The following is a 15138-nucleotide window of genomic DNA, read 5'->3' as shown; positions in this document are numbered from 1 at the left end:
GAGTCGAATATCTATGAAAGCACCTTGTTGTGGCTTATGGGCTGTTTTCTCGAGGGGCAAAAGGCTTTGGCCTTACGTTCACATTAAAGTTACTCCATGTCGTACATTGCTGGAGATTAGACGACTTAAGACGCATTCCTCTTTAAATGCACCTTGGATGCCTGTGAAGCCAAAACCCCAATATTGCAACAAGCTTTACAGTCTTTGACATTTCACCCACGTCTGCTCACTGTCTGAAAGTGAGTGGTCAGAAAGGTCCTATTGAGTTTGTCTTGCACTACGTGAAAAAATAAAGTAACAAGGTCTTAATCAAAAAATGAAATCTAGGTTTCAAAAATATTACATTTGTCTCACACTGACAAGTGCAAGAAGGATTTAAGTTTCCCTGAAGGTGGGAACTTTCTCTTTTTATTTGCACAGGTAAATGTATACACTAAATTTATATGTATATTTTCTAAAAAATACCAAAAACTCACTTTTACAGGCTGTAGAGGCTAGACTGGACTCCACAGCCAATCCTGTCTTCTAGATTCAGATTTAGTGACAGAAAAAGATGAAAGGATGAGTTGGGGTGGGAAAAAGGGGAGTGGCGTGGGAAAGTTGGGCCCAAAGACACAAAAAAGTGGAGATAGTTGTGTGGAGATTTGCAGTTACTAATCTACACTACTGATCGGAATGTTTTATTATATGTTGTCACTTGGCATTGGTATCTAAATCAGGCTAAATTATCAAAGAACAAAGTATCGATAAGCTGTGATTGTTTCTGCTGTCAGGGTTTTAAAACAATATGCTGCACTTTCTTTATTCCCATGAAGAATGGAGATCCTCCTCTCTGAGCCTGTGTGCCTGGGGCAGAGGCAGCTGTCACTCCCTTTAACTGCAGCACCATGCAGCACACACAGGCACAGGGCCTCAAACTCTTTTTAAATGTGGTTGCTCCTCACGAGAAGTGATGCCAAAGAGAATTTCTTTCCATGCGAGGGCAGAAACACAAGCAGTATGCGAAGATATTAAATGCAGAGGAATTCACAGTTTTCGTCTGCCTAGCTGTTAGTTTTTCTGTCGTTGCCTCAGGTATGTTATGGATACTCAGTGTGTGAGCGTAGAGCCCACACACTGAGATAACTTAATTACACCAAATTGGATTGATGATAAAGCGCACCTTGTGTGTTAAGCTACGGATGGATTCATAAATTCAAGCGCAAATGTTCACAGGAGTATCTGAACGGTTCTCAGTTAGGGTTTTAGAGCACGCACATCGGGAGCACATTCAGAGATGAGCCTTTCCTCAGTCAAAAACAATGCTGTCGCAGTTTGCGGCTCGAGAACTTTTCTCTTTTGACAGCCTGATGAGAACAGCAGATGGCAAGGACCGAAAGACGGGAAGGGAAGAAAGAAGGTTAGAAGAAGGAATGTAAGAGGGAAGGTGAATGAAATACAGAGAGAGAAATTCAGAGAGAAGGGTGCTGAGCAGAGAGCGAGAGCGGGTGACAAAGCAGAGTGTGCAGGGGATTTAACAGTTCATTCACGTCCTTAACAAAATCTAAGCCCTGAATCTTGGAGCTCAAATCAAATAAAAGTGAAATAAAGCCAGAAAGTTTCATGCTGCATCTAAAAACAACCATTTTTTTTTTTTAATCTGAAGGCCAAGTCTTAGAAAACAAAAAGCATCATGTAATTATAGGGTGTTCAGATCAAAGGATGCTGCTGTGTAATGCGAAAAAGATTGTCAGCTGAGGGAAGCCAATCAATCCATAAGTTTTATAGATAAACTCTCACCTAGCTGCTAATATACACCTTAAGTACAATCTGATGGCTGACAGTGGTCATGTTAAAATTACACCCATAGCAGCCAGTCACACAGGTTCTTTACCCACATATCAGATATATATGTATTGGTCCGGGTAGAGCCAGTCACAGTAAAAAGGATTTTGTCCACAAATGGGGAGCCAACCAATGGTAAAGCCGCAGTGGACTACACTCACCGGTCATTTTTATTAGTTACACCTTGCTAGTACCACTTTGGACTTCCTTTTGCCTTTAAAACAGCCTAAATTCTGGTGTGGAAACATTCCTCAGTCGACTGCACATCCTGTGATCCGAATCTCCTCTTTCAACACATCCCAAAGAAGCCATTTGAGTAGAGAAGATTTATTGTAATTTTCAAGTTTGAGAGGATTTGAGCTTTGATACGATGGGTTATCCTGCTCAAAGGAGCCATCAGAAGATGGGTACACTGTGGTTATAACGTGATGGCCAGCCTGAACCATTGCTACAAGAGCCATGCTTTCCATCCGAATGTTGCAGTAGAAATTGAAACTCATCAGACGAGGCAACATTTTTCCAATTTTCTCTTGTCCAATTTTGGTAAGCCCAGGTGAATTGTCACCTAGGTCACCTGCTTTTAGCTGGCAGGAGTGCATTCAGAGATGCTCTTCTGTATACCTTTGTTGTAACAAGTGGTTATTTGAGTTACTTTTGCCTTCCTGTCATTTTGAAGCAGTCTGGCATTTTCACCTACAGCACTGCCACTGATGGGATATTTTACATTTTTTCAGACCACTCTCTGTAAACCCTAGAGATGGTTGTGTGGGAAAGTCCCTGCAGATCAGCAGTTTCTGAAATACTCAGACTAGCCTATGTGTCTCAACAACCGTGCCACATTTAGACACTCTTAAATCACCTTCCTTCCCCATTTTTGTTCCGTTTGAACTTGATCATTGGCTGATTAGACATTTGCATAAACAAGCAGTTGAACAGCTGAACCTAATGAAGTGGCTAGTGAGTCTACAAAACACAAATTGTGCTTCCGGATGCTGCAGAGTGCATTGCTATAATAAGATATTTGGAGAAAAAAAGAGACTTTTTCCCACTGTCTCGCTGTTTCTTACCCTACTGATGGAACAATGCTGCCATCCTAAAGGAGTCAGAAATCGGAATTTCAGAGTTCCAAGTCAGAATTTGAATCTGGAACTCAGACTGAGGGGCCCCAGTAAGTAAGAGTTAACAATCCAAGATGGCGGCATTGAGCGTAAACATTAGCAAAACTATAAAACTTTGAAGATGTGCTGGCTCTGTTGTGTATTAACTCACTAAAACTCCCCAAATTAGCCACATGCACAGCACTGGTCAGGCTCAGTCCACGGATTCACAGTGCCAGATTTATCAAAACAAGCTTTAGGACATGATTCTAGTGCAAACTAGAAACTGTTTATTACAAATGGATAAATTATTATTAAAATACAGATAGAAGAAGCATATTTTTTATGTCTGCTTCAACATTTCCCGTAGGAAAGTAGTGTTAACAGTGACAGACCCAGTAAATGATGAAATTATTAGGTACGCCAGTCCACGTGTGGATGCTGATGACAAATCAAGGCTGCTGTGTCGTTCAGCATCTGGAGACATAAGTCTAATGGACACACTATATGCTTTTTCATTCACACGTTCTCACAGATTTCTGCAAATATTTCAGCCTCTGTGATCTGCTAGAGGTGCAGGCCTTTTATATATTCTTCAACAGCTAATAAAGGGAGAAAGAGAATATGAGGCAGGATGATGAATAAGATAAGTTTATGTCAGAAGTATATATTTATTTCTGTATTTTCACTTGCTGTCGTATAGAAATCATGCATCAGACGTACAAGACAGCAAAGAGGAATACATAGAGTATTCTGAGAGGTTATATATCGGGACGTATTGTAAATGTTTGTGTGGGTCTGGATCTGCAATATCTTCTCATTGTTTTCAAATTCACGCCTTAAATGTTTTGTTTTTGTTTTTTCCTGGATGAGGAATTATTATGGTAGGGTTCAAAGCAGAAACCAGAGGATGCGAGTCGCAAAATGGAGAAAAATGACTCTGGATATGCTTTTTTTCCCCTGTTTTCAGTGACTTTTGGTCCGTGTTTATTGTCTGCTATTGTAAAACCCTCACTCTGCTGTAATATGCAGCGATAATAACCTACTGGTGGGAAAAGCCTAAAAGAATAAAACAGGCAGTGTTGGGGAAAGCGGTGTTTTCTTATGACATCTGAGTGAAGCAATTAAGCAAGTGTAATTTTGGATTTAAGTGAATTATGTGGTAAATGACGATATTGACAAAGGAATATGAATAACTACAAGATACCAATTGTTAAACTGTGGCCTACCATCATTAATAAATATACCAGCAAAACAATTACATAATCCAAGTGCAGACAAAATGAACAGCTTCATTATTCTGTGAAACATTTATTCATGTGTTGGTATATCTGTCTGTGACAGCTGCGGGGCAAACCGAGCCACTGTAAACAACACACAAGTTCTTGTTCTAGATGGTTTAATGCTTTGCTTGTTGGCCTGCACAAGAAGCATCACGGCTGTTGTGTGTGCCCGGAAAAAATCTTGACGCTGTGTATCAGATATATCGCTGGTCGCCCTCGCCAGCAGGAAATGAAGGTGGTTTATTGATGGGCGATCCAGTACATGTCATTCAGATTCATTTATGGTCCTCACGATTTTGAAGTAATTCACTGTGATTTAGTGGGGCACTGAGTCACTTTGTTGGCCTCGAGCTCTGTGAAACTCTACCTGAGTGTTTGGGGGAATTTAGGCAGGGGCAAATGCACTTTAGATTTAGTCAGTACAGGGGGTGGATTTTCTTCAAACTGTGAGTGATGAAAATCCTATTGGAATTAATTGTATTTACATTTTAGAGCAATAGATTCAAACATGAACTGACTTTCTTGTTGCCAGTAACAAAACTAGTTACTTAAGTCTTTCCTCTTACGTTCAGCCTTATTAGTGTTACTTTGACTTCACTGTGACTCATGCACGGTGAAGATAACCACTGATGACGGGATCTCCTTTTCAAAAAAGTCACGTCTCCGATGTGACTTGCAATGCATTTGTTCAGAGAAGGTTTGAGCAACTCAAGAATAAACTGCTTATTTTTGCAATTAGCAGTATTACTTTATAGTTAACATAAAAGCAAACGATATGTACTAGTGTGTATTTTAATGCTGAATATTTTGTTCCTTCTGAAGGTCCGTTTTGTATTCATGAGTAATTTACGCACTGCTCTTTTCTCTCGGCAGGCGTGTCCACGCGTGTTGTCGCTGTCGACGTTGCGACTTCACGGCTCCAGATTCATCAGCCCTCCTCGACCATTTCAACTCAGCTCACTGTCACGACTCCTCTCCCTCGTTAGGCTCATTCACGACAACCTCCTTGCCCACCTCACTGACTCCTTCCCTAACACTCTTGGCCAATGGCTGCTCAGCGCCTTCTACTTTAGCCATTAAAGAAGAGAGCAAAGGGGATATCCGCCTCCTCTACTCCCTGGCGCCGCCTGAGGGACGGTTGGCCGAAGGTGGCAGAGAAGAGGCAGGCGGGCTGGTAAAAAGTGAGGGTGTTGAGGAGAAAGAAAGAGAACGGGAAAAGGGCTGGGTTCTTGGTGAGACAAGAGGACTGGGGGAAAGAGGGGGTGAGCAGGCCCACGGCTTACTTTGGGTGCCTAAGGAGCGAATGGGACCTGAAAGAGGTGCAGGAAGTGGGAGCCCATCTCTTTTCACCTCCCCACTGTCGCTGTCTTTTGTCCCAGCCAATCACGAAGTCTCACAGCAGAAAAGAGGCGTGGCCTCACCTAGCATGGTTTACCTGGGAGACACCAAGTCATTTTTGGGAGATACAAAGTCCTTTTTGGCAGATGCCAAGTATGGAGGAGGGAGACCAGGATCAACCGCTTCAGGTGGGGCTGGAGCTGGTGAGAAGCAGAGCCAGATGACCCCCCAGCAGTACACAGGAGGAGGAAGTGCTGGTGGTGGTGGAGGTGGCGGAGGACAGGAAGGGAAAGGAGGAGCCAATAAAGAGGAATCCCAGTCCTTGCTAAGGGTAAGGTGGAACATGCAAAAACCCCTGCTTTTCATCTCATTCTAATGAGATGAAAATCCTTCTTCTTTGTCTCATTTACACCCTGACTTTTGCGTTTAGCTCTCTGAATGGGAGCCTTTGTAGCTAGGCCTCTGTAGCCAGATCCTGCCTGCTGAGAAGCCTTAGTTATCAGGGACCTTCTATTAATACACTTTCATCTTAAACTCATCTTTCCTTTCACTCAGATGTGAGGATTAGATCTCATGCATTGAGCCCATACACTGTAATCTTTTATTCTTCCATCATATTTTGAGGGCTTAAGCAGATTTGGGTTGGCTAGCAGAGTGTGTACCCAAATGCTTGCGTGTGTTCATATCTGTCCCTGTGCATATGATTCCATGACATCATTTCCTTTCCCATAGGCGGCATTCATCTTCTTTAAAAAAATTGAACTCACAACAGTGAGAAAACCACCCGCTGCTATGGAAACGGGGAGGAAAACTGACAGTTCCCATGGCTACCACGTGTCAGTCAGCTCCCTCACCCTACTTTGTGGACCACAATGCTTTTGACTTCACAGTGATGTCATTGACTGGCAGTAACAAACTGTGGTTTGCCTGCACCACAGAGCTTATTGGCTATGATCACATTAGATCAGAATAGACTGAACTTTCTCTCTCTCTCTGTATATATATAAGTATGAGTTAGTGTGTGTGTGTGTACGAGTGTGTGTGGTGTCAGGGTTTGACTTGGGGCTGCGTAAATAGTTGTATTGAGTGTTAAAGTTGTGTTCTTAGTGTGTGTACGGATATGCTGCTGTGTGATTCGAGTCCATGGGCCCTTTGTAGGACTTGGGGTTTGGCCTTTTGGATGTGTGTGAATGTGTGTTTGTCTGTGTGAGGTGTTGGCAGTAACTTGGCAGGCTGGGCAGGGTGGGGCAGCAAGAGGTTTACTCATTATCGTGGGTGGGGCAGTGTGTCTCTGTGAGAGAGTGTCTCTGTGAGAGAGTGGGAGGCTAAGACTGAAAGAAGGAGGCACAGATAGAGAGAACATGCGTGCATGCGTGAGAGAGAACAGTGGAAGATTAAGATAAAAAGACGTAGACGGGAAAAGTCAGACGGAGATAAGAGTATAACAAATCACTTTCTTGCTTGCTCTTTATGGAAAGAGCAGCTAGTCAAGAAAATCTTTTCAAAATTATAAATGTACAGAACAAAAGGAGACTGGTCAATACAGATTTGTAAATTTGGCGAGCACGTTTTTCACTTTCACTCTCACTCAGTGTTATTCTTAACAGTCTGACAGTTTGACATGTATGCTTATTTTAGATATTCACTAATATTATGAAATGTTTTTGCAGAGTCAAATATTCACATTTGAGGCTTTTTAAATCATCATCGTTCCATCAGGATGAATATTATCTCTTTTTTCCATTATTGTATACACATTTCCTCCAAAGCTATGGATATAAACCATTCATCCATTCATTTAGAGGGGGGTCCACCCTGGACCCTGTGACTGCAGGGCTATCACTGAGAGACACACAACCATTCACATTCACATTCAGAGGAGGGCATTGTGGTGGAACAGTGGTTAGCACTGTTGCCCCACAGTAAGAAGATCTTGGGTTTGAATCCACCATCTCGCTAGGGCCTTTCTGTCGAGAGTTTCCATGTTCACCCTGCGTCTGCATCGGTTCTCTTCAAGTACTCTGGCTTTAGAGACGTGCAGTTAGTGGGACTATGTTAACTGGTGATTCTAAATTACTCAGAGGTGTGAATGTGAGCGTGAATTGTTGTCTGTCTCTAGATGTAAACCAGTAGTTCTCAAACTGTGAATCGCTGCTGTGGATGTGAGGCAGATAAAGTGCTTAAAGCTCTGTATGGGCAAATGTGGCCTGTGGCTTAAAGTGCGTTAAGTGGTCAGTAAGACCAGAAAAGAGCTGTATAAATGTCAGTCCATTTCCAGGCCTGAAAACGTCTGCGAACCGCTCACTTAAAAAACGATTTGGCTGCTTCAGGTTTGCAATGGCCGAACCATCAGCAGGCCAGTAAGGGTAGCAGCTCATTTTAAATATCTTCTATGTTTTGTGAAGACCAAGTTTCGTATGAGCCATCTCTGACTGTTCCATTTGCATCTGTGCTGCCTATGAGAGCCTAAAGAAAAGAGCAGATGTTTACATAAACAGACAAAGACCCAGAGTGAATCTTTGAAGATGAAAACAACTAAAAAAAGAATAAAAGGAGATGAGAAACAAGCAGTTTATTAGAGACGAAGCTGAACACGACTTGTTGCTTAAGTAGCTTCATAAGGTATGGCCTTTTCTTCTTCCTCTTCTCACTGCACAGTATTTATTCTCAGTTTCCATGGCTTGCACTGACACACACAAACATAAATATGCCCGGCACACATAGACACGTGGGCTGGAGTTGACTCATCACTGGGCGGGGTGAGGGAGGGGCACTAATGCAAAAAAAAAGAAAAAAAGAATCAGAAATAGCTTTGAACACACACAAAAACAAACTTTTGGTCTAATTTGAATGTGGCATGTGGACTCAAGAGGGCAGAGTCTGTTAAAAATCCATCCAAAATCCAAATAGTTCAAGAGGAGGCGGAAGGCAGTGATGGAGGGATGCAGGGAGTGATTTAGTAGGGAGGAAGTATATGATTAAAACCCGGCAAATATGGAAACAAATGGCCAGTCATATTTCATCCCAACTTGTGTGCGTTTGTGAGAGTGTGTGCATGTGGTTCTGTGGTTTTTGTATGTTTCCCTCATCCTTACTTGTTCTTTCTACTGTCCGCTGCATCGATCTGTCTTCCTCCTCCTTTTTCCTCTCGTTCTTTTTCTTTCATTTCCCTTCTTTTCCTCAAAGGACAACTCGCCCAATACGCGGGGATCGATACACACCTCACGCACACAAAAGCCATCAGATGTGCACAAGTGCCCCCACGCAGGTGTGCACTCACACATACACATAAAGAACCCACAGTTCTTAGTATTCTGGTTTTGTGAGGCTTTTCGCTCGGTGGAGGGGAGAGAATATTTTCTTTTGAAAGCCCTGATCTATAATTGCCGCACAGCATTGCCTTGTTGAGACATTGGCCCACTATTGGCTTTGTTTTCATAGTGATTTATTACATTGAAGACATTTTCTCAGTCTGAAATGTTATTTTCTAGCTGTTTTACTGACTGTATGAGACAAGGATAGAAAGCGAATGAGGTTTAGAGATGAAATTAAGCTAAAAGCTTGGTTGATGTTTGAGTTTATAAATGGAACGAGGCAGACTTTGAGTAATGGCGGTTTTTCCAGTTAAGTAGGGCTGAGAAAGGTTTGCCTCCGAGCCAAACATATGTGAACATATGTAGATATACCCGAACATGTGTGACTCTGTCCAAAACGTACATCATCTAATAAATTCCAGCTTGTGTTTCCGAGGGGAATTCCACCTCAAGGACGACACGGACTGCATAAATGCACATAAGCAAAAGAAAGTGTGGATTTGGCCTTACAAACACAGTGTGGTCATATTGCAGTATTGAAACACGGGCATTTGAGGTTTTAAAAGTCCCATGCGTGACATTCAATTCCATGTGAGAGACAGAGAGAGAAAATAGAGAGACCGAACTGAGAGAGATAAACGGGAATGTGTGCTTTCAGCAGATCAGAGAAGAGTTTCATTAAAGTTTCTCTCGTTTACATTTCTGCCCGATGGAGCTAATTATGTTTAAAGGACGCACACGCTCACACGCGCTCGCGCACACACACAGACTAGACACACACACAGACACAGAGCTGTAATTCCATAAAGTTCTCATTACTTGGCTTTCAATTTTCTTTTATCCTTTCTTTCTGTTTCTTTCCTTCCGCGTACATTTCGGTGTACACGTGTGTCTGCGTGCTTACCCCTGCTTGTGTACTTAATTACGTGCATTGTGTCTCCATTTGCATTCCGAGCACTTGTGTGTGCGCGTGTGTGTTTTGCGAGGAAATTAAAGCGTGAATTTAACTTATTTTCTGTGCTGATAATTTAGCATCCCTTTATATCCGCTACAGGAAATTATAGAGCTTATGTTTGAGTCAGTGTGTGTGTGTGTGAGAGAAACTGTGTGTTTGTCTGAGCCTGTGCGTTTGTATTCTTAATGCTTTTTAAAATCAAAAACTGAGTAAAAATTGTGTTCTTTGACTTATCTGTGTTATCTGAATATTATCTTTGTTTTAGAGCTTTTTTTTGCCACCGTGCTTTTCGCTCTCTACAAATACCCCTCAGAGTGAACTTCAAATTGCCTTTGATATAAAGATATACTTTACCGTTCCTTCTCGAGAACTTGTGTACCTTTGTTTACCTCATGGAACATCCCTTGAGAGTCGAGAAAAGTACTTTAAAAAGTGGTTTCATTTTAAAGCTGGAAAACTTGTCTAGGAGGTGAGAAACACCTGAACAACCCTGTTTAGTTATAAACCTATCCAGTCATTGCCCATTGTTTTCTAGCTGGATGCTAGTGGACATTCTGGTTGTGTGCATAACCCTTTTGTATATTTCCCTCCCTGTTATATGTCAATAAACAGTGTATCTTGTGGCCGGTGGTTGTTGCTGCAATTGCTCACCTCAAAGCTCACAGTAGTTAACATGAAGGTACCCCTTCACTTGTGCCGCACCACAAGTTCCTGAATTTCACCGACAGACGATGGTTTTTGCACGCACATCGCTTCTCCTCTCTTCCTGTGTTTGCGCCACCTAATTATCAACAAATTTCACCAAAGGTTAGAAAAAGGAACGTGTTTGAGGCTAACAGCCACTGACAAGTTTTACATATCTCGGTTTCTATCACATGTTTATGTAAAGTACAGAACTCTGCAAAAAGTCTTGAGACGCCCACTCTTTTTTTATATTTCGCTTCCAAGGAGTCATCTTCTCTTTTCGTTTTTTTAAAGTCTTGAACAGTAGTTCTCCAACATTTCTGAGAATCTTTCAAAGATTTTCATTAGTTGCTTTTCTAGTCCTTGCACCTGAACATTTTTTGAAGAATGTTTTTTTGAGCGATGCATCTGGCCCTTCAGGTGATCCCTCAGCTGTTACCAAAAGCCGTAAAGTCCCAGTCGAAGGGTGGCTGTCAAGAAGCCATTTTTAAGGAAAAGTTGAGAAATGCCAGTGGCAACAGGTCTTGTGTGATGAATCCAAGGTTGAAATCTTTGGATCGTCATAAATATGTACAGAAGCCGTCGTAACCAAAAGTGTCTACAGCCACCTGTAAAGCACAGTGGAGGTTCTGTGACGGCTTGGGGCTGCATTTCAATCAGTCGTGCTGGAGATCTTGTTATGAACGCAGAAAAGTATCATCAGATTTCAATCCACCGTGCAACACCATCTGGAAAGTGTCTGATTGGCAATAAATGCAATAAAACCATTCCCAGAGCCCAAACCTCAATGCTATTAAAGCAGTGTGGGATCATCTTGACAGAGAACAGAATAAAAAGGACTAACATTCAAAGAAAAGCTATAAATGTCCTTCAAGAAGCTTCAAGAACTATACTTTCTTGTAATACTTAGAGAAATGACAAGAAAGCTGCTTAAGAGAGTTCAGAGAGTTCAGACAGTCACATTCAAGCTGTTAGAATCAAACAACTGTTTTTACCTTATGTACTATATTTTCATAGATGTTTGCACATATTTCAATGAATTGTTACTCAAGACACACAGCACAGTACTGTATATAGGTCAGTATGGTTCAGATTCCTGCTCTGATCTTTTCAAATTATTTCATAATCCTGGCAGTGTACAGTAGGCAATATTTAGTGTACAGAAAGAACCCTTTTGATGTTGGTTAGTTGATTTCTTCATTTATCGACGCATTCGGCCATTGCTGAGGCAGCAAACTGCATATCCGACCCACTGCTTCAGTACCGGCTGACTATCGACAGGTCCAACAGCCATTAAACATCAATACAGCAGTTGAGAGGGGTCTAAGCTCAAAGGCACATTTTTTTTCCCTACAGACATCCTAACAAAATTCACCTCATAGACGAGGCTGCTCTTGTGCACGCTTTTAGCATCTTATATACTCTGTTATGGGAAGGGTTAAAAGAGCTGCGTTCGCCGTGTCTTGCTGCAGTTTGTGTGCGTTGTGTGCAGATGTGTGTGCGTGTAGGAAAAAGGAAGACATACTAATATTCATCCATTCTCTCTCTTGCCCTCTCTCTCCCTCTCGCTCTTATACACCCTCACACCAAGTTGTCTGTTCTGGGCTGCTCGGTTTGTTTGTGTAGCAGTCACATTTCCCATCAGGACACAGACTGAAATAAACACAGGCCATGTTGGAAAGAAAAAAAACACAAGTGTCTGAGTTTCCGTCTTTGTGTGTGTGTGTGGTAATGTGCCTAGTGTATAAAACCCAGGCTGTGTTTGGCGTAACAGAAACATAATCGGACAACCTGTTTGCTATAATTTTTACCTGCGTGTGTTTATGTGTCTGTCTGTGGAAACAGTGGCCTTTACGCTCATGTGTGAGCATGTGCGCGTCCCTCATGTGTGAGCTGCGCGCCCGTCCGCTGATGGGAATGTTCGTGCGTGTCACAGTTAAAACCAGTGTGCGGCTTTATGCTGTGTGACAGTTCACAGCGGTCTCATTGTCTGCTAGGAATATTACATTTAGCTTGAAAAACAAATTACACCATTTTAACCACATTTAGACCCATTTTGGGTTTTCCACACATGTCACGCTCGCACACGCACATTACAGCTGACAACATGCGCAGTTCGAAGGTGACAGCTTGGCATTTTTGGCTCGCATAAATCAAGAATTTGCCTTGACTCGGTGTTGGCTCGTGTTCGAATGGTAATCCTCTGTTTAGGACTGTTTTGAATTGTCTGATTTACTAAGTCTGACTTGGGTTAGAAGGGAAAAAAAAATCTGAAATGTTTCTTCTCAACCTGCTTGCCACATCACACCATTTCCAAAAGCGTAAAATCAGTCAGCAGCCCTAGAAAAGGACGCATAATTGACTTTATAATCACAGGATTTGGCAGCGTGGTTTAGACTTTAGATTAGTCAGAGCTTCCTCAAATATGACATTCAGCCTCCATCCCATGTGCCTGACATGTCTCATTTGCTGAAGTGTCCTTGACATTGAATTATTATTTGCTCCAGGGCTGCCATATGTAGCTGAACTTCCTGTTAAGGGGAAGCAGCGAGATAAGGCACTGATCCTTCTGGGGTATTAAGAAACACTTTCCTGTGATTGTATGAACTTTACTGGCACTCAGTGAATTGTCCTATTTATTACAAACCACACCCCTCTGGCACAGCTTTAGGAAAGCCATTAAAGCAATTTGGATAATTTTAGTGTAGATTTCGATTGATTTGTTTCTTTATTTATATATTTTTTGCTGATAAAGCAGAACTATACAAATATCTTATAATATCTTATATGTGTATAATATATTCATGCCGTCTGTTCAGATGGCCTCTCGCTGTTGGGAGCATATTATTCGTTCAGGCGCATGTCACTTACACATTGAGCGTTTTCATTGGTTTAGCTGGGCGCCAGTGAAACATGTGTTCCACCCACCCCAGCAGAGAACCAACCAGGTGTTTTTCATCATGTCGACATGGCAACGGTAAAACACAGTGGTTATTTTAGCTCCTAGCTGTAATTTAGACGTTTACATCAATTACTGTTACAATCAACTTACATACACACTACTGGAAGTGTGTGTATGTGCGCATGCATGTGTGGCTATGTGTGTCCTTTTCTATTTCTGTGTTTTTCTGCCATGGCTTGCACATCTAGCCCATTGGTCCTTGTGTGTTTCTCTTTGTGGGGCTCTCTTTCTCTCTCTTTCTCTCTCTCTCTCTCTCTCTTCTTTTCCTTCCGCACTCGCTCTCTCATTTTTGGTGTAAGGCAGGAGCAATTCACTGCAGGCTAAGTGTGTGTGCACATATGTGCACGGACATAGACACACACACGTGTGTGTGTTCACACATGGAACCAATATTAAGGCCAGATGTTCATTTTGCTACAACAAGACCTCTACACGCAACTCTAGCCAGCTACATACACACACACACACACATACGCACCAATGCATAGGATACACCAATCTGGCAGCACTTCTGTAATTAGGAAGCTGATTGGTTAGATTAAATGTCCATCTGACCCCTGACCAATAGTTAATTTGAAAACCCTGCCTGCCTTCCCCTTCTCCTCTGTCCCTTGGCTCTGTTGCCTTGCCTCTGCTTTCCTTTCCCCATCTCTTCTTTAAATCACAAGTTCTTCCACACAATCGGCCCTTGTCTGGATAATAGTGAGTGATGCAATTTGACAAATAGGAGAAAAAGAAGCTCGAGAAAATTACGGTAAATAGTTTGACCAAAAGTGCTTCCAGTAAATGACTTAAAGTTGATTGACAAATGACCACTAATGACTTTTTCTCTTTTTATCCACCCAAGTATCTGAGCTCATTAATGAAAGCATGTCTTTCCACAAACACGGAGTAAGGAGCAATAAATTAACATGTAGTATTAGTTGTATTCGTTTTTTTTTACTTTAGTTCTTCAGTTTTTCAGTGTTTTGCAAGGCTTATTCTGATCTCTGCCTAACATGTGAGTTGCCCAGGAGAGACACTTCGCCCATGCATTGTAACAAAAGGATGTGTCTCTTCTAGCGTTCAGACAGGGTGAGGGAACATTACGAAATAACCGCCTATGTTAAAAAGAAGGAGAGAACACTTTAAAATTTGAAAAGAAGTGCAGTACAGATATCCTGCCAAACCCAAAGGTAATAAAAAAAAATAAGATAAGAGTTCATTCCCACCTACATCTTTGCTGACGTGCGCCAATTACCACTTCGCTGTGACGCGCCCAAACGCTTTAAGTGCATCTCGTGTTTAAACACGGAAATCGTCATCACAGTGCCGCACCTAATTCACTGCGAGAAAGCAAGTGGAAAAAGTAGATTTAGAGAAGAATTTAAAAGTGCAGCACCCATATTCATATTCACACCACACAGGCCCACACACAATCAAAAATATACAGTACGCACGATCACACTCTGGCTCGACCAGTCATCTTGACACTTTAATCCACTTCACTTAAGGACATGGAGTCACACCCTGCTCTGGTGTGCGTGAGAGGGAAAGTGAGAGGGAGAGAGTGCGGAAGTGGATGTGTGTGTGTATGTGTGTGTTTGTGGGCAAGTAATGCCATGGCAACCTTGGCGGCCCAAGGACCTCTTGGCGAGGTAGCAAGATCGCCCAGGGCATGTGTGCGTGCGGCCGCCGATTC

The 15138-nt window shown here is 42.2% G+C and overlaps 1 protein-coding gene across 2 annotated transcripts in view; it reads left to right on the top strand.

The window, feature by feature from the left end:
* The window catches only part of trps1 (trichorhinophalangeal syndrome I), a 114419-nt gene that overhangs the window by 58966 nt on the left and 40315 nt on the right, over nucleotides 1–15138 (top strand). For both annotated transcript variants that reach the window (XM_005728526.1, XM_005728527.1), the window contains exon 9: nucleotides 5078–5873. In XM_005728526.1, coding sequence (XP_005728583.1) covers nucleotides 5078–5873 — 796 coding nt within the window. The remainder of the gene's footprint in view (nucleotides 1–5077; nucleotides 5874–15138) is intronic.

This window comes from Pundamilia nyererei, unplaced genomic scaffold (assembly GCF_000239375.1).
Source record: "Pundamilia nyererei isolate P.nyererei 1_Seehausen unplaced genomic scaffold, PunNye1.0 scaffold00028, whole genome shotgun sequence".
Lineage (NCBI taxonomy): Eukaryota > Metazoa > Chordata > Actinopteri > Cichliformes > Cichlidae > Pundamilia > Pundamilia nyererei.
This window is presented reverse-complemented; position numbering and strand designations above follow the sequence as displayed.